Source organism: Pristis pectinata, chromosome 8 (genome assembly GCF_009764475.1).
Source record: "Pristis pectinata isolate sPriPec2 chromosome 8, sPriPec2.1.pri, whole genome shotgun sequence".
NCBI lineage: Eukaryota > Metazoa > Chordata > Chondrichthyes > Rhinopristiformes > Pristidae > Pristis > Pristis pectinata.
This window is the reverse complement of record NC_067412.1, coordinates 102,521,184-102,546,200: the sequence shown is the minus strand read 5'-3', so window position 1 is coordinate 102,546,200 and position 25,017 is coordinate 102,521,184. Positions and strand designations below refer to the sequence as shown.

The window sequence follows — 25,017 nt, the reverse complement described above, 5'->3', positions numbered from 1 at the left end:
TTTGTATAAGTCTTCCAATTTGCTGTTTGTAGGACCTTCCTGTGTGTACATCAGTTGTTGCATTTTCCATAAACAGCAGTAACTACACTTCAAATTGTTTACAGATTAGGAAGATCTTTGGGATATAAAATGTGTTACAAATGCGGTGACCTGTTCTGGGGTCAGTGTCTGCCCAACTCCAGTTCTCACCGGAAATCTAAAAACTAAAATCAAGATGCTGGAAATCTGAAATAAAAACAGAAAATGGCGATCAGGCAGCATCGGTGGAACGAGAAAGTTGGTGCTTCAGATCGGAGAAGGTTTGTGGCAGATTCTCTCTGTCCTGTATCTCAAACCTGGGCTTCCAGCTTCCGGTAATGGCACATGGGATTTGTTTTTTTTTCAAAATTGTTAAATCAGGTGTTAGGATATTAAATTATGCCTCCTTTGACACAAAAGGATTGCTTGTGTTGTCTTTGTGCTGATTGTGTTCTAGACTTTTAGTCCATTATTCTTCCAATCCAATACTTTGTAAATTGTTTTTAATCTGCAGAATGATCAGTCGACAGGAGAGATAAAAGTGATCGGTGGGGATGACCTCTCAACCTTAACTGGAAAGGTGTGACATTGTTTGCATGAGTCACGTGACGGAAGCGAGCGTACGAGTGTAATGGGAAGGGCTTCTAGTGGGAGGTGGGCAGACTGATGGAAATGTGGTTGGGTGGGGTTGGGGATGGAGTGAAGGTTGCTTTAAACATGTAACCATGTCTGTGATGGAGTAAGTCCACGCCGTCTACTCATTAATCTCATGGAGTAATTCAGCGTGGAAAGGGGCTGTTCGGCCCACTGCTTCTACACTGACCAGTGGGCCACCTATGTTAATCTCATATTTCAGCACTTGGCTTCGAGCTTCTATGCCTTTTTGAATGCTATCAGTGACTCTGCTTCCACCACTCTCTCAGGCAGTGTGTTCCAGGTACTCACCACTCTCTGGGTGAAGAAGGTCTCCCTCAGGTCCCATCTAAATCTCTTCCCCCTTACCCTCAATCTAGTTTTATCTACCTCTGTGATGGGGAAAGGTTTCCTATGGCCTACCCTATCTATACCCCTCAATTTTATTTAACTCTGTTATGGCACCTCCTCTGCTCCAGGGAAAACAGACCTAGCTTGTTCAATCTTCCCTCGTAACTGAAACATTCCATCTCGGGCAACATCGCAGTGAATCTCCTCTGTACCCTCCTCCAGTGCTATCACAGCCTTCCTACAGTGTGTTGACCAGAACTGCACACAGTTCTGCAGCTGACATCTCACCAAAATCTAATAAAGTTCAAGTATAACCTTCCTGCTCTTGTGTTCAATGCCCTGATTAATAAAGGCCTGTATTCCATTTGCCACCTTAACCACGTTATCTACCTCCTATCCACCTTCTGGAACAATGTCCCATTAACGGAGAAGAAACCTTCCAATCCTGAGTGAGGATAGAGTTGTCTTTCTTTCCTTCTTTCTTTTCTTTCTTTTCTTTTTCAATCCTTTTATTAATTTTCACATTAGTACAAAATAATATATCTAACATTAGTAATTCTACATCTGGTGCAGAGAGATCAGGATAGCAATCATAACAGTTAATATATATATATAATCACAAGGAGTAAAGAAAAGTAATCTAGCCCTCCTGTTCTCTTATTGTGAACAAATACAAACGGAATGAAATTTAATTATGAAAGAAGAACCCCCAAATCAAAAAAAATACTGATAATAAACCAAAAATAACCAAAAAGGTCAAAAAAAAATTGGACTGATATTTCTTCAATTAAAAAGAAAAAGAAACATTACTATGTCATCAACTCCGCTCCTCTGCATTCAAGGGTTATTGAAAGGGATCTGAAAAAAGGTCAGCTCATATCATATGGAAGTACTGAATAAATGGACTCCAAACTTCCTCAAATTTAAGCAAAGGATCAACAGTGCCACTCCCAATTTTTTCTAAGTTTAAACATACTATAGTTTGAGAAAACCATTGAAAAGTGGTGAGAGGTATTGGATCACTTGGCCATTACTGTGACAAAGGCGATCATACAACAAGCAGAAACAGGCAAATAGTGAGATTCCATCATTGGTAACCCAAAAATTACAGTAATAGGATGAGGTTGTAAATACAGATGAAATAATGTTAAAAATATCTTTCCAATATTTTTCCAAAAGGGGACAGGACAGGATAGAATTGTCTATGGGCAGTGGATTAGGCACATGGACACTGATGGCCAATCAGATTATTGATACTGCTCACAGCCATAAAAATTAACAGGGATAGATTAAACTGTCTTTTATTGGAAAGAAACTTGTTAATACTGCTGCACTGAATGGACGTGTTGTGAGGATTGCATGATTTGTGTGCATGTTCTTTAGTTATGCTGTTGGTAAAGGATTACAACTTCCTGATATTGTCTACATATGCAAAAAAATTGAACATTTAAACTAATTTTTTTTCTTCCCCTCTTGTCCACGTCTGGGAGTCAGAATGTATTAATTGTTGAGGTGAGTTTATTTTCTAATTAAATATCTGCTACTTTTGTTAATGAGTGTTTTAATTTGTACTAGCACTTGCATTGCTCCTCGAGTTAGAGATTCACCTGGTATGGGATTCTACATTCTTGGGTGGCTGCTTTCTACTTAAATTCAAATCATTAATAATCCTGGAAATAGTGTAACACTCGAATGATTTTCTCTCGGGAAAAGCTGGTTTCTGAAGACATGCAAGTTGTGTACCTGAAGTGATGTATGATAGTTTAAAAAATTAAAACCATACAGGGTGCATTTTAAATCCACTCAGGTGAATGCAGACATGGAAATTACTTACAAATAGAGAGTGGAGAAATGGGGACTGTTTGCACTGGTGCTGAGAAGGTGAAGAGTAGATTTGGTGAATATTTTTGCAGTTTCAGTAGTGAGTGAGGAAAGCTCGTTTGGTGTGTTAGAAAAGACATTGGTAAATGGAGTGAGAAGATGAGCAGTAGCTAATGAGTTACCACAGAGGGACCTAGGAGTGCAAGTGCATAGTTCACTGAAAGTGGCATCACAGGTAGACAGGGTGGAGAAAAGGGCGTTTGGCATGCTGTCCATCAGTCAGGGCATTGAGTATGGGAGTTGGGAAGTTGTGATGCAGTTATATAAGATGATGGTGAGGCTGCACTTGGAGTATTTTGTAAAGTTTTACTCACCCTGTTATAGAAAAGATGTTATTAAACTAGACAGAGTGCAGAAAAGATTTACCAGGACATTGCCCTGACTTGGGGGCCTGAGTTACAAGGAGAGGTTGTGTAGACTAGGACTTTATTCCCTGGGACGTAGGAGATTGAAGGGTGACCTGATAGAGATATATAAGATCATGAGGGGCATAGACAGGGTGAAAGCACACAGTCTGTTTCCCAGGGAGGGGGTGCTAAACACAAGAGGGCATAGGTTTAAGATCAGAGACGAGAGATTTAAAAGGGTCATCAGGGGCAGCTTCTTCACACAGAGGGTGGTGCGTGTTTGGAATGAGCTGCCAGAAGTAGTGGTTGAGGTGGGTACATTAGCAACATTTAAAAGCCATCTAGATAAGCCCATGGATAAAAGAGGTTTTGAGGGCTACGGGCCAAACATGGACAGGTGGGACTAGCTCGCTGTGCATGGATGAGTTGGGCCGAAGGACCTGTTTCCATGCTGTAAGTCTCTGATTGAGTTTACGTTTTTATCACGCTTTCAACTTTGATAAACTTCCCATGGCACTTCACAAGACTGTTGCCTAAGAAACCAGGTTGTCAAGGTAAGTGCAGGGGAATTAGACCAGGTGACCGAAGATTTGGTCAAAGGGGTAGGTTGAGATGTTTTAAAGGAGAGAGGAGCAGGTTTTGGAACAGCACTGTTGGAATGAGGCATGAGTGGGCTCAGGTGGTGTGAGGCTGAGTCACAGGTGTATTACAAATGGGTTTGCAGACCTGGAAAGATCCAGGGATAGGGAGGGGTGAAGTGGTGACAGAATTTTAAAGCTAGAGTTAAAATTTGAAACTTGACGCTTTAGGAACTATCCTACTGAAATCAGTGGTGATTGGAGACAGAAAAGTGGTATTGGTATTGGTTTATTATTGTCACATCTACTGAGGTACCATACCGTTCGTACAGGTCAATTCGTTACACAGTGCATTGAGGTAGTACAGGGTAAAAACAATAACAGAATACACAGAAAGTGTCACAGCTACAAGGAAATGCATTGCAGGTAAACAATAAGGTGCAAGATCAAACAAGGTAGATTGTGAGGTCAAGAGGCCATCTCATCGTATAAGGGAACTGTTCTATAGTCATATCACCATGGGATAGAAGCTGTCCTTGAGCCTGGTGGTACGTGCCCTCAGGCTCCTGTATCTTCTGCCTGATGCGAGACGAAAGAAGAGAGAATGACCCAGGTGGGTGGGGTCTTTGATTATGCTGGCTGCTTCACCAAGACAACGAGAGGTACCTCGGTACAAGTGACAATAATAAACCAATACCAATGTCCAGAGTGGGTGGGATTTTTGATTATGCTGGCTGCTTTACCGAGGCAGTGAGAAGTGTAGACCGAGTCCATGGAGGGGAGGCTGGTTTCCGTGATGTGCTGAGCTGTGTCCACAACTCTTTGCAGTTTCTTGTGGTCCTGCGCAGAGCAGCTGCCATACCAAGCCGCGATGCATCCAGATAGGATGCTTTCTGTGGTGCATCGATAAAAATTGGTGAGTGTCAAAGCGGACATGCCAAATTTCTTTAGCCTCCTGAGGAAGTAGAGGTGCTGGTGACCTTTCTTGGCTGTGGTGTCTATGTGGTTGGACCAGGACAGGCTATTGGTGATGTTTACTCCTAGGAACTTGAAGCTGTCAACCCTCTCGACCTCAGTACCATTGATATTGACAGGTGCATGTGCACCGTCCCCTTTCCTGCAGTCAATGGCCAGCTCTTTTGTTTTGCTGACATTGAGGGAAAGGTTGTTGCCATGACACCATGTCACTAAGCTCTCTATCTCCTTCCTGTACTCTGACTCATCATTATTTGAGATACGGCCTACAACGATGGTATCATCTGCAAACTTGTAGATGGAGTTAGTGCAGAATCTGGCCACGCAGTCATGAGCGTATAGGGAGTAGTGTATGGGGCTGAGGACACAGCCTTGAGGGGCACCAGTGTTGAGAATAATCGTGCTGGAGGTGTTGCTGCCTATCCTCACTGACTGCGGTCTGTTGGTCAGAAAATCAAGGATCCAGCTGCAGAGAGAGGCGTTGAGTCCCAGGTCTCGGAGTTTGGTGATGAGTTGTTCATCGGTGCCATTACCTCAAGTTCAGTGATTGGAGAGTAATCAGGAAGGAGATTATTGGAGTTACGATAAGATAATATATCTTTATTAGTCACATGTACATCAAAACACACATCTTTTTGCATTGAGTGTTCTGGGGGCAGCCCGCAAGTGTCGCCATGCTTCCCGCACCAACGTAGCCTGCCCACGACTTCCTAACCCGTATGTCTTTGGAATGTGGGAGGAAACCGGAGCACCTGGAGGAAACCCACGCAGACACGGGGAGAACGTATAAACTCCTTACAGACAGTGGCGGGAATTGAACCTGGGTCGCTGGCGCTGTAATGGCGTTACGCTAACCGCTACACTACCGTGCCTGCAGTGGGGAAGGTATGACAGAGGAACGAGGAGGAGGGAGCTACACAGATGTTTTATTAAGGTGCATTGGTTCATACTGCTGCTTTTGTTCTCAGGATATTATTGACACGGGCAAAACGATGCAGACTCTGCTGAGCATGTTGCAAGAATACAAACCCAACATGGTGAAGGTGGTGAGGTAAGCCCAGAGTTCCAACACCATTGAGTGAGCAGCAGCAACAAATAACATGGGATAAGGCCTTGTGTTAAACTCTAGGTATGATTCGTACATTCCTTGAGAGTTCTGGCTGAGCGCGGCCTTTGCAGCCTTGCCCATGGAGTGCTCCAGCTTCCTGTCAGCTCAGTGAGCAGATTAAAGATTCTGCTTCACCGAGTTTATTGTAACAACAACTTGCATTTTATTGTGTCTATAACATCCCATGATGATTCTCATCATTATCTTTTGTGCGTGGTGAGTGCGGAGGAAAGCTAATTTAATAATTTTATATCTTGTGTTTGTCTTGAATGGTACAAACTAGCGTGAGTCAAAATAGCTATTATTCTCATTTTTTAAAAGTCCAGCTAGTAGTGAAACGTACCCGTAAGTGTCCTTGCATTGTTCCAATTACACTCTCTTTTTATTAGTCTGCTGGTTAAACGAACTCCACGAAGTGTTGGATATCGACCAGACTGTGAGTACTGTGCTTATTATGTCACAGGTATTTTGTTCACCTTAACTGGTATTAAACAGTGCCGCAAATGATCAGAGCCATGAACAGCAGAGATCCTAGAATTTTGAGCTCCGTGATTAATTCATGTCTCGATTCACTAGTTATTACTCCAGTTGTAAGTAAAATCAATGTAATAAATTCCTCTTCCATTAGTCAAAATAATATATTAATTCCCATAATGTTTCCTGACCTGAGACCTGTAGGAGATGTAGACACAAAGAACAGAATCAGGAAGAGGCCATGATCTCTTCTGCCAATCAATATGATCATGGCTGATCCACTATCTTAATATTAAACAAAAGAAGCAGACTGTTTGGCTGTTCGAACCTGTCTGCCATTCGATAAGGTTACGGCTGAACTATCCCAGTATTAAAAGGTAGTTCTGCTATAACGTGTTTCCATAATGCGAGTAGGATGTTGGTAAATTGGTTTATTGTTGTCACATGTACAGTAAAAAACTTGTCTTGCATACCAGGGAACACTATATTTGTGTGATGTGGGCCGAATTGTTTATAATGCGATTTTGAAGGGGAACTAGAGAACCACTTAAGAGTTGCTTTTCAAATTGACAAGAGGAAAAAAGCTGTCAAAAGTTTTAGGGGGAGAAAACAGTTTCCATGTGACCTCTCCACAGTAATCAGACAGCACTGTGACAGACAAGAGACTCTGCAGATGCTGGAATCTAGAGCAACACATACAAAGTGCTGGAGGAACTCAGCAGGTCAGGCAGCATCTATGGAGGAAAATAAACAGTTGATGTTTCGGGCCGAGACCCTTCATCAGGACTGGAAAGGAAGAGGGCAGAAGCCAGAATAAGAAGGTGGGGGGAAGGGGCACAGGCTGGCAGGGGGTGGGTGAGGGGGGAGATATAGCTGAGAGGGGAAGGAATCTGACAGAGGGGGCAGTGGACCTTTGTCTCCTCTCATTCCTCTGGCCCCCTCACTCCTTCTCTTTCCCCTTCTCCCACCCATCTATTCCCCACCTCCTTCCCTTTATTCCATGGTCCACTGCCCTCTCCTACTGGATTCTTCCCCTTTCAGCCCTGCCATTTACCATCCCACCAAAATGCAAGCACTTTGCACTTGTCTGAATCAAATTTGATCTGCCATTCCTTGGCCCAATCTCCCAGTTGATCCAGATCTTGTTATAACCTGTCCACTACACCATCAATTTTGGTATCATCCACAAAGTTATTAATCATGTGTTAATATAGATGACAAACAACAGTACTGATCCCTGTGACTTAGTGGTGGTACAAGTACATAGTTCCTTGAAAGTGGTGAAACAGGCAGGATGGTAAAGTTGGCGATTGGCAAGCTTGCCTTCATCAGCTCGGGTATTGTGAGCAGTTCTGGTCGCCCTGCTATAGCAAGGATGTCATTGAGCCGGAAAAGGTGCAGAAAAGGTTCACAGGGATGTTACTGGAACTGAAGGGCTTGAGTTATAAGAACAGATTGGATAGGTTGTGGCTCTCTTTCCTGGAGGCTGAGGAGCAACCTTGGAGAGATATATAAAATCATGCGGGGCATAGATAAGTTGAATGGTCAATCTTTTTCCCAGGGTAGGACAGTCTAAAACTAGAGGGCACAGATTTAAGGTGAGAGGGGAAAGATTTAAAAGGGCAACATTTTCACATGTTTAATACATATGGAGAGGTACACAGATAGGAAAAGTTTAGTGGTATATGGGCCAAATGCAGGCTACTCGGGTAGCCAACTGTCAGTATGGACAAGTTGAGCCAAAGGGTCTGTGTTAGTGCTGTATAAATCTATGATTCTATGACCCTGGTTTAAGATTGAATTAAGTCACTTTCAATTTTCCCTAAAGACTCCTTCGTTACCAGATATAAAATAGCTAGATTAAACACAGTACAGTACAGTACAATACAGGCCACAATGTTGTGTCCCCCCTACATGAACACCTCCTCCATGATCAACCTAACCCTTCCCTCCTGCACAGCCCATAAACCTCCATTTTTCTTACTTCCATGAGCCTATCTAAGAGCTGTTTAAATGTCCCTATTGTATCAGCCTCTACCACCACCCCCGGCAGTGCGTTCCAGACACCCACCAATCTCTGTGTAAAGAGCCTACCTCTGACATCTCCCCGGAACATTCCTCCTCTGACCTTAAACAGATGACGTCTGGTATTGTCCATTGCCGCCCTGGTGAAAAGGTGATGACTGTCCAATCTATCTATGCCCCTCATAATCTCATACACCTCTATCAAGTGGCCTTTTATCCTGCGTCGCTCCAAAGAGAAAAGGCCTAGCTCACTCAATCTTTCCTCATAAGACATGTTCACTAATCCAGGCAGCATCCTGGAAAATCTCCTCTGCACCCTCTAAAGTTTCCACATCCTTCCTATAATGAGGTGACCAGAACTGAACACAATACTCCAAGTGTGGTCTAACCAGAGTTTTATAGAGCTGCAAAATTACCTCACTGCTCTTGAACTCAGTACCCCCGACTAATGAAGGCCAACACTCCATACGCCTTCTTAAGCACTCTATCAACTTGCGTAGCAACTTTGAGGGATCTATGGATTTGGACCCAAGATCCCTCTCTTCTCCACACTGCTCAGAATCCTGTTATTAACCTTGTACTCCGCCTTCAAGTTCAATCTTCGAAAGTGTATCGCTTCACACTTTCCCAGATTGAACTCCATCTGCCACTTCTCTGCACAACTCTGCATCTGTCTATATCCTGTTGTAACCTACAACAACCTTCCACACTATCCACAACACCTCCAACCTTTGTGTCATCCACAAACTTACTAATCCATCCTTCCACTTCCTCATCCAAGTCATTTATAAAAATCACAAAGAGTAGGGCCCCAGAACAGATCCCTGAGGAACACCAGTAGTCACTGATCTCCAGGCAGAATATTCTCCATCTCCAACCACCCTCTGCCTTCTGTGGGCAAGCCAATTCTGAATCCATGGAGCCAAGTTTCCATGAATCCCATGCCTCATGACTTTCTGGATGAGCCTACCATGGGGAACCTTGTCATATGCTTTAGTAAAGTCCATATACACCACATCCACCACTCTACCGTCATCTATTTGTTTTGTCACCTCCTCGTAAAACTCAACTAGACTCGTGAGGCATGACCTGCCCCTCACAAAACCATGTTGACTATCCCTAATATGACTAGGCTTCTCCAAATGCTCGTAAATCCTGACCCTAAGAGTCCTCTCCAGTAGCTTGCCCACCACTGACGTAAGACTCACTGGTCTATAATTCCCAGGATTATCCCGACTACCTTTCTTGAACAATGGAACAACATTTGTCATCCTTCAATCCTCTGGTATATCTCCTGTGGCCAGGGAGGACATTAATATCGTCAACGCCCCAGCAATCTCTTCCCTCGCCTCCCTTAGTAACCTTCAATATTACCTCTACCACTTTTCCCTACTCTGATATGAATTGTTGTCCTCCTGTGTTGTATGTTTTGCCCCATTCTCACAAACTCCAGTTAACATTCGTCGTTTTCCTGTTCTGTACCACTTACACTTTTTGCTTTTCTAATTTTTAAAAATCTTCCTCATCAGAATCCATCCATCTCCCCATCCCCACCTACCACCACTGTTTAGTTTAAAGTTTTATATGGAGCCCTTGTCATCTCTGCTTGTTATAAAGTTGGCTGGTATTTGGATGGGATTGATGTTGGAGGAAGAACCATCTATTGGTAATGTTTTGGCAGCTTCAGTCACATTACTGGAGAAGGGTGGGCTGGGACTGGAGGGATGGGGCCCAATTATTGCAACCTTTACTGGCACAGCCTCATTAATCTTATTCTTTGTGATTTGCAAATACTTCACTAACTCCAAAGAACTTTTCTTCCAGTTGTTGGTTTTGAAGTTCCTGACAAATTCGTGGTTGGATACGCACTTGATTATAATGAATACTTTAGGGATTTGAATGTAAGTAAAGCCACATTCATAATCAGGAAGTGCAAATTCTCAGATGTATTAATTGTGGGCATCATTGAGCAAGTATTTATTACTTTTGTTTAATCAAAGGTGAGATCTCCTTGAGGTTTACAGCTTGTGGATTCTGGAAATCTAAAATAAAAAGTGCTGGAAGACTCCTTAGTCAGTACCTTCCAAACTCACCCCCTATCAGCTAGAAGGACAAGGGCAGAAAAAGCAATGAGAATACCACCATCTAGAAGTTGCCCTCCAAGTCGCACACCATCCTGACTTGGAAATACATTGCTGTTCCTTGAATCACTGTGTCAAAATCCTGGAACTTCCTCCCTAACAGCACTGTGGGTATAGCTGCACCTCAAGGACTGCAGCGGTCCAAGAAGGCAGATCCTCACCACCTTCTCAAGGGCAATTAGAGACGGACTCAGCCTGCGAAGCCCACATCCTTGAATGAACTCTTTTAAATAAAAAGCAGCAGGTCAGGTAGCATCTGTGGAGAGAGGAACAGTATTAGCAATTCGGGTCAAGGACTTCATCAGAGCTGGGAAAGGAGGAGAGAACATTGGGTGAGGACCCGAGAGATAAAAGGGATGGTGGAGCCAAAGGAGGGCAACAGTATAGAAGAAGATTCAGATAATGGTTCTATTTCTCCCATTCATACACCTCCTGCAGACTGAGGTGGTAAATAGGAGATGGAAGGTCAGTGTCTGAAAACCTTTTATATTCACTTACAGGATGTAAGCGTTGCTGGAAAGACCAACGTTTGTTGTCCAATTTGTGTTTGGCCGAGAAGGTGGTGTTGATCAATCGCACTCCACGTGAAGGCGCTCCCACTGTGGAATTGGGATGTGGAGTTCTAGACTTCAACCCAGCAGGGCAGCACAGTGGTGCTGCTAGCAGAGCTGTTGCCACAGAGCTCAAGCAATCCAGGTTCAATCCTGACTGGCAGCGCTCTCTGTATAGAGCTAACACATAATCCCTGTGACTGCAGCAGTGATGGGAATTGAACTTGTGTCCAGAAGATTGGAATGTGTTTGCTTGAAAGACTAGAAGCCGTCTTCAAGCTTCATTGGAACAGTTTGCACTCTCACTCGTTCCCTGAATTCTGCCTCTTGAATTGTTTTCAGTGAAGGTAGCATGGTAGGTAAGATAGTAATGATTGCATAAAGGTATTTCCTTTATTAGCTAAAGCATGGGGTACAAGAGTAGGGCGTGGGAAGTGTGGTGCTCATGCTAGTACTGTAGAGAACATTAGTCAGACCACAGCCAGCCTGTAGTTGTGCCCATATATACATCTTCTGGATGAGATATCCATATCTCTGTTCACTGATCCAGTCTTGACATTGAATCCAGCCTTTGACTTCTTGCTGCTCCCTGTTTTATATAATAATGTTGACAGAAAATGCTGGAAAAACTCAACAGGTCAGGTAGCATATGTGGAGAGAAAAACAGTAATATTTCAGATCTATATTCTTGTTATGACATAGAAAGAGGCCATTCAGGTCATTGAGTCTATGCCAGCTCTCAAAGCAATCACAGTCCCCATTTATTTCCCTGTAATCTTCTTTCGCCCCTACCATTTCCTACACCAGGGGGAATTTACAGTAGCCAATTAACCTACAGCCAGCATGTCTTGGAACACAAGGGGGAAACCCATGCAGTCACAGGGAGGACATGCTGTCCACTGATGCTGCCTGACCTCCAGAGTACTTCCAGGACTGTTTAGTTCAGATTTCCAACATCTGCAGATTTATACTTATCGAATAGAATGTTTAAACTTCTCTGAAGAACCAGAACAGCACTTCAAGCTCAGTGTGGTTCTGGCCAGAGCTTTGTACAGTTTGATTAAAAAATTCTCATTGCATAATTTTGTATGGTGTTTTATACAGTACATGTTCAACACCTTTTCACTGTTTTTGTACTTTCTCCATGAAACCTAGGATCCCATTGGTTTACCAACCAATCTCAACACATTGAGCTTTGAACACACATACCCACTTAGGTTCCTGAGAGTCCATAGATGACATCAACTCCATTGCTCCTGTCTTTAACAAATCCTTGCTTTTCCTCATTTATCCAGCCAACCCCAATGCTGTTTCAGTAAGTAAAGAAGCATCCCATTCAGACCTTGTGTTTGTACTTCTCACTCTGTCCACATGCCTGAGACTTGACATTTGTCAACAGGAATCTCCTGAAGGCACACCAAAGATGATTGTGCCCACTGATATATTCTCTGTGTTATATTCCCACATGCTATCCTTGCCTCTGTTTGGATCCCTAGACCCCTTGAATTAAAGGGGAAACAATTAAGCACTTCCAAAGTTTCCTGTTTCTCGCTTATTTTATTCTGCCCTAAACCGGTTTCGCAGTTGTGTAGATGTACTCGCCAACCCTCAACCTTTTCCATCCAGTTTTGTTTCTTTCGCACCTGAAACTGTTGCACTCCCTTCTACTGCCAGACCCTGGCCTCATCAATGGCATTGGCAACGTCCCTGCAAGGATATTGTGCACGGCTTGTTGAGGAGGAGTCTGTCCAACTACTGTAGGTTCCCCTCCCTGAGAACTGGCCCCAGCAATCTAAAGCCACCCTCTTCACCTATTTCTGCCTTTGAAGTTCTGCTATTTATATCTTTGCTTCCTGTAGTCTGCTGACAGCACCACATCCTTCTTTCACAATGTTTGTCTATTCCCCTCTTCCCCTGAAAATGTTCAACTGCTAGTGTGGGTTAGGTCTCTGCGGCTCTGACCAGAGTTTCTTTACAGGTGGAACATACTCTGACAGTCCTGCTACTAATCCCTGGTTTCCCTGTTAATTCTCTTTCAGCATATTTGTGTAATCAGTGAAAAGGGAAAACAGAAGTACAAGGCATGTGGATAGACGATTGGAGATGTTGACTGAAACCCTACAGAAGATACCCGTGCCCATCGCCATGTACGTCGCTATTTGTGAATCTAGATATTTAAAGGGCCCATCATGAACATGCTTAAGAAGTGTTTATTTTTGTACTGTAATACATAAAGCTAGACTCTATCAACAACTTGTGGCATTCCATTCCATTCTAAAGGTCATATGTGAATTAATGTTTTCAACAGCCTTGCTTGAAGTTTAGCAAAAGTTCCACAGTTGCTCAGAAAGCAATGAAGGTATCTGAAATAGCAAAAATCAATTTGTCCCATGGAGCTTTGACAGGTGATTTGTCATTATAGTTCTGGAAGTAACTCCATTTACAGGCTGGGATGAAGTGGGCAGTCTGAGGAAGAACCATTGCTTCATCCCATCAGACTGAAGGAATGATTAGATTTACATCCGAGAGTGGTGGGGTTTCAGGGAAGGTTTTATTTTTGACCAAGGTTGGGTTCTGGAATACAGGACTGCCTACAGGCTGAGGAAAGGATGACCAAGGTTGGGTTCTGGAATACAGGACTGCCTTCTTTTACAATGGGGGCTGAGGAAAGGATGAACCTTGCTTTGTCTAAATTCAGGAAGTGTGAAATGCTTCTCCCTGCACTGGGCAGGGATCCGTTCTCCTGGCCACCTCAACAAGAGGAGTTTTTCCTTTTGTCCTGTTCACACAGCTGTACATATATATATGTCCTCATTCTTATATAGAAGACAGTTGAGATTCTCAACTCTCTTCTGCTTTTCATAAGCTGATAATGTGTCCTGACTATATACATCCATAGAGACGTGTGGCACAGGAGGTGTCTATGCTGCACAAAGAAAGATGTTCTCAGGCTGTTCTTACATCCGAGCTCTCAGCTGATGTTTTGTAGGTTAGAGTGGTGCTCACCTTAATACGTGGTGAGGAGCTTGTGCCTCCATCCTTTAGGGCAGCAGTTTCCAGACCGCCACAATCCTGCCCCCACCCATCCTCCCTCCCTCCCATTTGCTTTTTTTGGGTGAAATATTTTCTCAACTCACCTGTAATCCTTTACCAATTTAACAGATGACCATTGGGAACCTGGTCCTCTTGTTCACCCTAGTTAGACCTTTCATAATTTTGTACCCCTTGATTCAATTTATCTCCAGTGCCTCTCAGAATGACAATAATCCATCCAACAATGAATGGTGTATGGAAGAAATTACGGCCAGAGTGTGTGCAGAACAAGTTTGAAAAATCTCCAAATTGGCATATGAGGCTAGGTTTGATGAATTACATGGGGATGATATGGAAGGATTACTGTAATCTCAGTATGAAGTGATTACAAATGAAGATCTGTTAGAGCTTAAGCAACAGAGGAACAAGAAGCCAAGGGCTTGGAAAAGCATTTTGAACATATTCCTCTACATCAAGAGAGCGAAGCCATCTTCAAAGACGATCATCACAACATGGGACAGAGCAATGGATGTGACCGCATGATGGACAATCCCCCCGACCTTTAGAACCTTTCTCACATAAAAAGCAACTCCCGATTTCTATCAAGCCTTGTTCATCAGTCACCAGACAGTTCAGCACCTCCCCCCCCCCACCCGACAGGACCAAGATCACCACCCACCGATCGGTTCACACCCCCACCAACCCCCTCCCAACCTACCTCCCCACCCAACGTCCTCCCCACCCCCAACCCCACCTCCCCACCCCAACCCCCTCCCAACGTCCCCCCAACACACTCCCAACCTACCTCCCCACCCAACGTCCTCCCCAACCCCCTCCCAAACCCCACCCCCACCTCCCCAACCCCCTCCCAACCTACCTCCCCACCCAACATCCCCCCAATCTACCTCCCATACCCCCCCACCTCCCCACCCCAACGTCCTCCCCAACCCCCTCCCAACCTACCTCCCCACCCCCTCTCTCCCCTCCCCCCGTCCCTCCTCTCCTCCCCTCCCCCGTCCCTCTCCCCCTCCCCTCCCCCTCGCCCTCTCCCCCATCCCCTCTCCCGCCCCCTCCCTGCCCTCCCCCTCCCCTCTCCCCTCCCCCTCCCCTCTCGCCCTCCTCCCCTCCCCTCCCGCCCTCCCCTCTCGCCCTCCCCCCTCCTCTCCCCCTCCCCTCCCGCCCTCCCATCTCGCCCTCCCCCCCTCCCCTCCCCTCTCCCCCTCCCCTCCCGCCCTCCCATCTCGCCCTCCCCCCCTCCCCTCCCCTCCCCTCTCCCCCCTCCCCCTCCCCTCCCGCCCTCCCGCCCCCTCCTCCCCCCTCCCGCCCTCCCCTCCCCCCCCCTCCCGCCCTCCCCTCCCCTCCCCCCCCCATCCACCCGACCTTCCCCTGACCCCGGATGACCCCCATTGTGGGGGGGGGGGGAAGGTTCAGGATAAACGTTTCCGGCGCATATTACCAGGCGCTCTTCGATGACGTCTCAACACGAATTCTGATTGAGCCGAAAGAAAATGACGAAGTCGGGGAGAAATGGCCCGCCTTTAATCTCCCTGCTGATTGGTTCTCTTTCGGATCCAGGAAAAGGGAAAACCGGATGATTGATTGGTCAATCCAACGCTTTATCGCTTGATTGACTGTGCAGTTAACCTATCAGTTAGGAGAGCCGATCAAATGCGTCTCTATGATTGGTCAATAGCCTTGCCAATCAAGATAATTTGCTCCATTACACCAGAGCGGCCTGCTGAGTATTTATCTCCTATTGGCCGGCTGTGACGAACGCGCTCTCTGATTGGTTCACCAGTCAGGTTGTCAATTAGCCGGTGCTGGAGAACCGAGCGCTGTGATTGGCTGGTGCGGCGGCGAGTCGGGGCGGACGCGGCGGCAGCGGGAGCCGGGCCAGGGATGTGGGCGAGGCCGAGGCCCAGGCCCCAGGTGTGTGAGTTAGGCCTCGGCTGCGGAGCCCGGGCCTCGGCTGGAGCGGCGCTGCCCCGGGCCGGGCCCCGGCCATGGCCCACGAGAGGATGGAGCTGGAGCTGCCCGACCCGCCGGCCCCGAGCGACGGCGGCCTGCGGCGCTCCAACAGCGCGCCGATGATCAGCGGCCTGAGGTAAGCGGCCGCCCGCGGGGCCGGGCTCCGGGCTCCGGGCCCTGGGGCTCGCCCTCCCCGGTGGCTCGGGCCGGAGGACCCGGCGAGGGAGGGGCAGCACCAGAGGGACAGGCGCCGGAGAGCAGAGGAGGGGGCGCGGCCCGGGGCTGCGGGCGGCACCGACTGAAGCCGCTGGTTCGCTCCGCATTCCCGGGCGGATCCGCACTGTGCTGCCGTTTTACCGGGAGTCGGGGCCGGCGGGCGGAGCGGAGCGGAGCGGCGGGAGCGAGCAGTGCGAGAGCGGCGGCGGCGGCTGGAGACGGCACGGTGACGGGGCCGACGGGGGCTGGGGCCGGGGTGAGCGACCGCCAGCAGCGCGCTGACAGGGTGTGTGACTGGGGAAGGAAGGGGCAGAGCCAGAGCTCGAGGTTCGTGCTGGCCCCCGCCCCGACGGCACGGGGAGGGAGAGGGTCGTGGCTTCCAGAGCTGGGGGACACCAGGACCTTGAGATGTCTGAAGTACTCGCTGCGTTTGGGCAGCAGCAGAATATAAATAGGAAAGTAAAACAGATGGCTGAGGATTAACGGTGCTGCAAGGCGAGCTTCGTGTTCTTGGGCTGTTGAGACCAGTGAAGGCGGATGGCGTTTGTCCAACGTGGATGGGTTGTGCCTTGATAGGACTGGGACCAGTGCCTCGGTGTGGTTGAGAGGGCTTCAAACTAAATTGGCAGGAGGATGTGCATCACCATTCTAGTAAAAATGCTCAGTGAAATGGTGGTTTTCTAGGAGTAATTCTGCACTCCCTGTGGGAGAAGGTTAAAACACACACATGCATGTGTGTAAACATGTAGTGTTACATGATTGGGGAAGTGCAAATAAACATATCCATGAGGGAATGTGATGAACTGGTGATAACTGAAACGTGTCCCCCCAAAAAAGCATTGGGCTCTTGGTGTTCTGGAACATAAAATGTTTGGGTAGGACAGGAGGTGGCACAGTTTGTATTTGCCTGCTCCCATGTTGTGCAGAATTGCTTCTCCACTGCAAAACTTTTTCACTGTGTACTTTCACCCTCTTTTTACCATTGGCTGATGCACATCCTTGTGCCAACGTAGTTTAAATCTTCCTCATCAATGCCAAGGAATTGGTCCCAGCCCTATCAAGGTTCACAGGCCCCCTGTAGCCTAACTCTGGAGAGAGATGTCACAGAGTGATCATGTATTGAATCCATTTAATTAGGTTTGAGAAGGAAGCTGTCGTGTTACTGTGGCATTCAAAGGGGCACTGGATAAATAGTTGCTCAACTGTGGGTGAAATACTGAGGGTTTGGTCAAATCTAGATATAAACTAGATATGCTGAATAGCCTATAATCTTTCTGTGTTTTTTTTTGGAAGGCCACCAAATAGTGTGAGGGAAGTAAACCAGTCGGGAAATTATAGAAATATAGGGGGAAAACTTTCAATTGGTTATAATTTGGGGTTTCAGTTACCCCAGTGTTGATGAGAACAAAATTGGACTAAGAGCAGACTTACTCAGGTATATGTTCAAGATTGTGACCTGTATATTTCCAATCCAATAGGGGACGAGCCAAGTGGATCACCTGCCAGTGGGAGAACATATGAGGAGCACTGATCATAAGGTTTGGATTAATAATGGAGAGAGGAAAAGAGAAAACCAAAGCAGGACTTAGAAATTGGAAGTGGGCTAAATTCAAAGGAATTGCAGAGAATCTAGCCAGGATGAAGTTGAGCCAAATATTATCAGTAGAAAAACTGTAAAAGTTGAAAATCTGAAATAAAAGCAGAAGATGGAAATACTCAGCCATTTGGGTCTGTGGAGAGAGGACAGTGAAAGGTTGATGATCTTGCTTCAAAATAGAAGAAAAATTTGTTAAGTTGCAGAGAAGGGGAAGATTTGAAGAGGTGAAGGGAATGTCTGAGTTGAAATGGAGATCAAGAGATGGGTGACAAGACCAAAGCTGGTGACGGCTGAGAGAGTTAGAAGGAGACTTGTTCATCGCAGGTGGTCTGTCTGGAGGAGAAAGAACCAGAACAATGTGAAAGAAAGCAGGAGGTGGGGGTAGAAAATAACGCTGGAACTGTAAGTTTCACACCAGAGAAGTGAAATACTTCAGATGTTAGGCATCTGAAATGAGAACAGTGCTGGAGTACTTAACAGGTCAGGCAGCATCAGTGGAGAAACATGGTTAATGTATTGGGTTAATGTTGATTCTGATTGTGGTAAGGCTGTTTATCTGGAAATTCTTGAATTAAGAGAATCAAGGGTCTGGTAACAGAAATTAGTATTAGTGTAAGAGGTATGAGAGAAGTTGGTGGCACTGAAATCAGATGAATTTTGAAAGAGGTGGCTAAACAGATAGTGGATGTCCTGGGTTTCATCTTTCCAAATTGTACACATTCTGGATTGGTTCCTATGGATTGGAGGGCAACAAATGTGACCCCACCACGTCAAGGAGGAAGAGCAAAAACTGATAACTACTGACCTTTCATCCTAACATCAGTAGGGACAGTACTATGGAGGTGATAATCAAACATTGAGAAGACAATAACAGGATTGAGACGATTCTGCATTTTGAAAGGGAAATCTCGTTTAATCTACTGGAGTTCTTTGAGGATGTAACTATGAAATAGATGAGAGGGAAGCCAGTGGGATGTGTATTTAAATTTTTGGAAAGCTTTCAATAAGTTTCTGTACAGGAGGCAGACAACAAGGTTGGAGTAGGTGAAATTGGGAGGGGGGTAGTTAATATACAGGCATGGGTTGAGTGGTTAAGAAAACAGTGGGAATCAATGGGTTGGCAGGTTTTGACTGCTGGACTACCCTGGGGATTGATATTCGGGGCCCCATCTATTCATAATTAGAAAATATTGGGACAGAAGTCCCCGGGGCCCGATGGAAAATTCCCTAGGCTGCTCCGCGAGGGGAGGGAGGAGATTGCTGAGCCTTTGGCTAGGACCTTTGAGTCCTCATTGTCCACAGGAATGGTACAGGAGGATTGGAGGGTGGCAAATGTTGTCCCCCTATTCAAAAAAAGGTAGTAGGGATAGTCCAGGGAATTATAGACCAGTGAGCCTTGCGTCTGTGGTGGGCAAGCTGTTGGAAAGGATTCTTAGCGATAGGATCTGTGGGCATTTAGAGAATCATGGTCTGATCAGGGACAGCCAGCATGGCTTTGTGAAGGGAAGATCTTGCCTCACAAGCCTGATAGGGTTCTTTGAGGTGGTGACCAGACAGATTGATGAGGGTAGTGTAGTAGATGTGGTCTACATAGATTTTAGTAAAGCATTTGACAAGGTTCCACATGGTAGGCTTCTTCAGAAGGTCAGAGGGCATGGGACCCAGGGAAGCTTGGCCGTGTGGATTCCGAATTGGCTTGTCTGTAGAAAGCAGAGGGTTGTGGTGGAGGGAATGCATGCAGATTGGAGGGCTGGGACTAGCAGTGTCCCACAAGGATCAGTTCTGGGACCTCTGCTTTTTGTGATTTTTTTTTTCCTTTTATTAATGACTTGGATGAGGGGGTAGAAGGGTGGGTTGGCAAGTTTGCAGACAACACAAAGGTTGGTGGTGTTGTGGATAGTGTAGAGGATTGTTGAAGATTGCAGAGGGACATTGATAGGATGCAGAGCTGGGCTGAGAAGTGGCAGATGGAGTTCAATCTGGAGAAGTGTGAGGTGGTACACTTTGGAAGGACAAACTCCAAGGCAGAGTACAAAGTTGATGGCAGGATTCTGGGTAGTGTGGAGGAGCAGAGGGATCTGGGGGTCCATATCCGCAGATCCCTGGAAGTTGCCTCACAAGTGGATAGGGTAGTTAAGAAAGCTTATGGGATGTTAGCTTTCATAAGTTGTGGGATCGAGTTTAAGAGCCGTGAGGTATTGATGCAGCTGTATAAAACTCTGGTTAGACCACACTTTGCAATGTGTCCAGTTCTGGTCGCCTCATTATAGGAAGCATGTGGAAGCGTTGGAAAGGGTGTGGAGGAGATTTACCAGGATGTTGCCTGGTTTAGAGAGTATGCATTATGAGGAGAGACTAAGGGAGCTAGTGCCTCTCTCTTTGGAGAGAAGGAGGGTGAGAGGAGACATGATAGAGGTGTACAAAATATTAAGAGGAATAGATAGAGTAGACAGCCGGCACCTCTTTCCCAGGACACCAATGCTCAGTGCAAGAGGACATGGCTTTAAGGTAATGGGTGGGAAGTTCAAGGGAGATATCAGAGGAAGGTTTTTTACCCAGAGAGTGGTTGGGGCATGGAATGCACTGCCTGGGGTGCTGGTGGAGGCAGGTACATTGGTCAAATTCAAGAGATTGCTGGATAAGCATCTGGAGGAATTTAAAATAGAGGGATATGTGGGAGGAAGGGGTTAGATAGTCTTAGGTGAGGTTTAAAGGTCGGCACAACATGGTGGGCCGAAGGGCCTGTACTGTTCTATGTAATCTTTGTCAACAATTTGGGTGACAGAACCAAATGTCATTTTTTCCAATGGAGGCACAAGAGACGGCAGATGCTGGAATCTGGAGCAACAAGTGAGCAGCTGGAGGGACTCAGCTGGTCAGGCAGCATTTATGGAGGGGTCCATTTATGGATCAGCCCAGATGAAAAGGCTCAACCCAAACCATCAGTTGTCCATTCCCTTCCATAGATGCTGCCTGACCTGCCAAGTTCCTCCAGTGCTTTGTGTGATGCTATCATTTTTCCAGTTTCACTGTTTGTACAACATTAGGTTGGATTGTGAGTTAAGAAAAGGATGTAAAGTAATTTCATGGGGATAGAGACAAATGAGTAGGTGAGAACGTGGGTGGCGAAATATTCTGAAGAGATGCAAGGTCCGCATCCAAACAGAAAATCAGATTGTTTTAAATAGTGACAGATTAGGAAATGTTCAAAGTTGCTGAAAAGTTTGCAAAACTAATGGGCATAGATGGGATAGTTAGAATATTTATCACAGAGGAGGTTTGAACTAGAGGGCACAGGTTTAGGGTGGGGGGGGGGGAACTTAAAGGAGATCTGAAGATGGTGAATATCTGGAATGAGCTGCCAGAGGAGGTGGAAGAGGCGGATTCAATTGTAACATTTAAGAGGCATTTGGGTAGGAAAGGAGCGGAGGGATACAGGCCTAATGCAGACAAATGGGACTTGGGTAGATGGGCATCGTGGATGAGGTGGGCTGAAAAGGCACATTCCTGATTCTAGTTATGATCTGGAATTCATTGTCTTTAATCGTGGTGGAAACAGGATCGATCAGGGCCTTGAAAGGAATTGGGGAGGGAACAATTTCTAGGGGAAAGTGTGAGGGAATGGAATTGATGGGATTTTACTTGGAACTGGTGTGCACACTGGGCTAAAGGATCTGTGTTTTAACAATTCTGTGTGCCCTTTTGTGCTTTAGATGTCTGTTCAGGTACTAGAAAGATCTGACCAGTTGTGTGTTGTGGATGTTCACGATGTTCTTGCTGTTGTGATTGAGGAGATGGGAGTTCTACCAGGTCAGGAGTGATGTTAAAGATGTATTACCAATAAAACACAAACCCTGTCTAATTTGCTAATGCACCAGAAGATTAGTCAGTGGATTAACATTAAACCTTGATCGTGTGCTCCTTCTTTTTCCCCGCTGGTGATCAGTAACACAGAGTGCAAATTAAGGTAGCAGAAACTGGAGTTGTCTTTTGAGTAGCAGTGCCTGTGAGAGGCCAGGGGTGACATTTGATTATGGTGTTTAAAATCAATAGTATTGGGGGAGCAAGATTGCTGGAGGGTTGGTTGCCAGAAGACACAGGGGTGAAGAGTATATCAAGAGTAGAGAACAATGAGGAATAATGTTTCTGTACAGCAAGTTGTGCTGCCAGAAACAATAGAGGAATTTTCAAAAGAGAATTAAGTAAACGAAGGCCAAGGCATTCACAGTTACTGGGAGTAATTGGAGAACTCTCTCAAGGAAACACGATGGGCTGAATCTTTTTGTGAATCTAAATTTCCTGTTGTTCCAAGCAGTAAAGGTGAATGATTGTCAGCAGGAGAACTTTTACTTTTATTCTGTTGTCAATTATCCATTCTGTTTTAGATGCTAAGTGTGATTTGTGAATGCTGCATATGTTGGCATAAGTAGAGGTGATTGGGTAATTCCCCTGCTTGGTTCCTCCAGCATCATGGTGTTTTCCCCTGTCAATCAGGACTGGTAACCACATTGCTGTAAGATTTTACATACAATTTGTATTTAAATATCCATTCACTGCATTTTGGGCAAATTGACTTTTATTTGGATGATACTTTAGTTTCTGTTTCATCTTTCCTTCAAACAGACTGGATGGATTTTGCTTTATAACAGACTGCATATGCAATGAGTTTCTCATCTCGCTCCAATTGCTTGGTTGTCCCTATTGATAACTGTTTGTGATTTCAAGGTGCTTTTAAATTTTGCATTTTTTGATATCTAACCAGCAGAATATTACTCATTGTTTGTGATGTCAGAGCTGGCAAATTACTTGATTGTTGCACAGCAGCACTGCTTTACACAATTAACTGAAGAGCCAAGAGACAGTCTGCTTTAAATTTAGATAGCAAAATTAACACGAGAGAAAGACAGCGTGCAAATGGACCATTGTTCTTCATTGTGTGATGTTGTGAGGGACGTCACAAAAAAATTCGTAGAAGTGGAACCCGGGCTAAATATAGAGTGAGTTCTTATTCAATGTCTTGAGCCAATGGGTTTGGGGAGTGAATATGGAGAGGGATTAGGGAGGAGGATGGAGAGGATTGAGTGGGTGGAGGCAGTTGGGAGTGGTAAGATGAAGGAGAGTGGTAGAAGGTTGAGGGAGAATATTTCAGAATAAAACCAGGCTGTGAAGGTGCAACCACTAATAATGCAATGAAGGAGGTGATGTGGAAGTGATTGGAATTGGCAAAAGGGAACAGTTTGCTTACAACTGTGTGGTACTTTGAGATCTGAAGTAATGTTTGCAGTTTGATCTTCTTAAAGAAGAGTTGCATTGAGGAGGTTGTTCACAGCAGATCCACCAGAGTGATTCTCAGGATGAAGGGATTGTCCTTTGAAAGATGAGTTTTGATTGGGCCTTTACTTGCTGAAGTTTGGAAGACTGAATTTATTTTTATTGCTCTACAATTCTAAGTGGCCTTGAAGGGGTCATCCATTTAAGACAAGCATAGTGAATCTTGAAATTCTCTACCCAAGAGAGCTGTTGGGGTTTGGCCATTATGTGTACTTGGCTGAGGATTTTGGACTGGGAGGGTGGCGATATTGGGGGTTAGGCAGGAAAGTGAACCTGGACCAGAGATCAGATCACCTGTTTATTTTTGAATAACGAGGGAAGCTTAATTGTTTCTCAGACTGGAGGCCTGTGGTTAGTGGTGTGCCTCAGGGATCTAGCTGGGGCCATTGTTTGTTGTGTATATCAATGATCTAGATGATAATGTAAATTGGATCAGCAAGTTTGCTGATGACATTAAGATTGGAGGTGTAGTGGACAGCGAGGAAGGCTTTCAAAGCTTGCAGAGTGATCTGAACCAACTGAAAAAATGGGCCAGAAAATGGCAGATGGAATTTAATGCAGACAAGTGTGAAGTGTTGCATTTTGGAAGGACAAATCAAGGTAGGACATACACAGTAAATAGTAGGGCACTGAGGAGTGCAGAGGAACAAAGGGATCTGGGAGTTCAGATACATAATTCTGAAAGTGGCATCACAGGTAGACAGGGTTGTAAAGAAGGCTTTTGGCATCCTGGCATTCATAAATCAAAGTATTGAGTATAGGAGTTGGGATGTTATGGTGAGGTTGTATAAGACATTGGTGAGGCCAAATTTGGAGTATTGTGTGCAGTTCTGGTCACCTAACTATAGGAAGGATATCAGTAAGATTGAAAGAGTGCAGAGGAGGTTTACTAGAATGTTGCTGGGTCTTCAGGAGTTGAGTTACAGGGAAAGATTGAACAGGTTAGGACTTTATTCCTTGGAGCGTAGAAGAATGAGGGGAGATTTGATAGGTTTACAAAATTATGAGGGGTATAGACAGAGTTAATGCGAGTAGGCTCTTTCCACCTAGATTAGGAGAGAAGTACGAGAGGACATGGCTTTAGGGTGAAGGGGGAAAGGTTTAGGGGGAACATTAAGGGGAGCTTCTTCACTCAGAATGGAACAAGCTGCCGCCTGACGTGGTAAATGTGGGCTCAATCTTAAATTTTAAGAATAAATTGGATAGATACATGGATGGGAGCAGACTGGAGGGTTATGGACTGGGTGCAGGTAAAAGGGCCTAGCAGAATAACATTTTGGCACAGACTAAAAGGGCTGAATGGCCTGTTTTCTGTGCTGTAGTGTTCTATGGAACATATCTACTCTTGTAATGTTTGCAGATGTAGTTAGTGATACTAGTTTGAGGTATGGGAAGGATTTGCAGATAATCTGGGTCAGTAAGGCTGGGTGAAAGGTGAATGAGATGGTGCATCCACTAATTCTAATCGGGGATGTATATTTTAAAAAAAACAGTGCACATTGGGTCAAATGATGTGGCAACTAGACTGTTGGTATGGAAGTCCTAATCTCAGCTTTCCTGCAAACATGGACAAACCAGTGGGCCTCAGTGCAATGTTTGAGTGAGAGAAAAGTGCATATTCATTTTAAGTTTATTTTAAGTTTAGTCATCAAATCTGTAAATCTTAGTGATATCCTTGTAGGCTTGAAACTTTAGCTGGAGTTTGCAGTTCCAGGTAAGGTGTACTATGTAATTGTAGTATTTTCAATTGAGATCAAGTAATCGCAGTTGACAGGACAAATGGCATTATG

At 45.3% G+C, this 25,017-nt stretch overlaps 2 protein-coding genes across 3 annotated transcripts in view; both read left to right on the top strand.

Annotated features, from left to right (window-relative positions):
- Positions 1-514: 514 nt before the first annotated feature.
- Positions 515-13,326, top strand: hprt1 (hypoxanthine phosphoribosyltransferase 1). The gene is made up of 6 exons (XM_052022552.1): positions 515-598; positions 2,497-2,514; positions 5,752-5,834; positions 6,281-6,327; positions 10,215-10,291; positions 13,122-13,326. The coding sequence occupies exons 3-6, from the start codon at positions 5,776-5,778 to the stop codon at positions 13,173-13,175; spliced, it is 237 nt and encodes a 78-aa protein (XP_051878512.1). The 5' UTR covers positions 515-598; positions 2,497-2,514; positions 5,752-5,775; the 3' UTR covers positions 13,176-13,326.
- Positions 13,327-15,943: 2,617 nt separating this feature from the next.
- Positions 15,944-25,017, top strand: part of pabir2 (PABIR family member 2) — a 67,168-nt gene continuing 58,094 nt past the window's right edge. Inside the window, exons 1-2 of one of the 2 annotated variants that reach the window (XM_052022550.1) lie at positions 15,944-16,219; positions 17,778-17,837. Coding sequence is in view for 1 of the 2 variants with exons in the window: in XM_052022549.1 (XP_051878509.1) it covers positions 16,119-16,219 (101 nt within the window). In the remaining variant the exon portion in view is untranslated. The remainder of the gene's footprint in view (positions 16,220-17,777; positions 17,838-25,017) is intronic. The other variant, XM_052022549.1, reaches the window with a different exon arrangement.

Bases quoted from the DNA above. Each gene is read 5' to 3' on its own strand.
- hprt1 (XM_052022552.1), top strand. From the start codon at position 5,776: ATGCAGACTCTGCTGAGCATGTTGCAAGAATACAAACCCAACATGGTG. The intron at 5,835-6,280 runs GTAAGCCCAGAG...TCTTTTTATTAG, and splicing joins AACATGGTGAAGGTGGTGAG to TCTGCTGGTTAAACGAACTC. The intron at 10,292-13,121 runs GTAAGTAAAGCC...ATTCTCTTTCAG, and splicing joins AATACTTTAGGGATTTGAAT to CATATTTGTGTAATCAGTGA.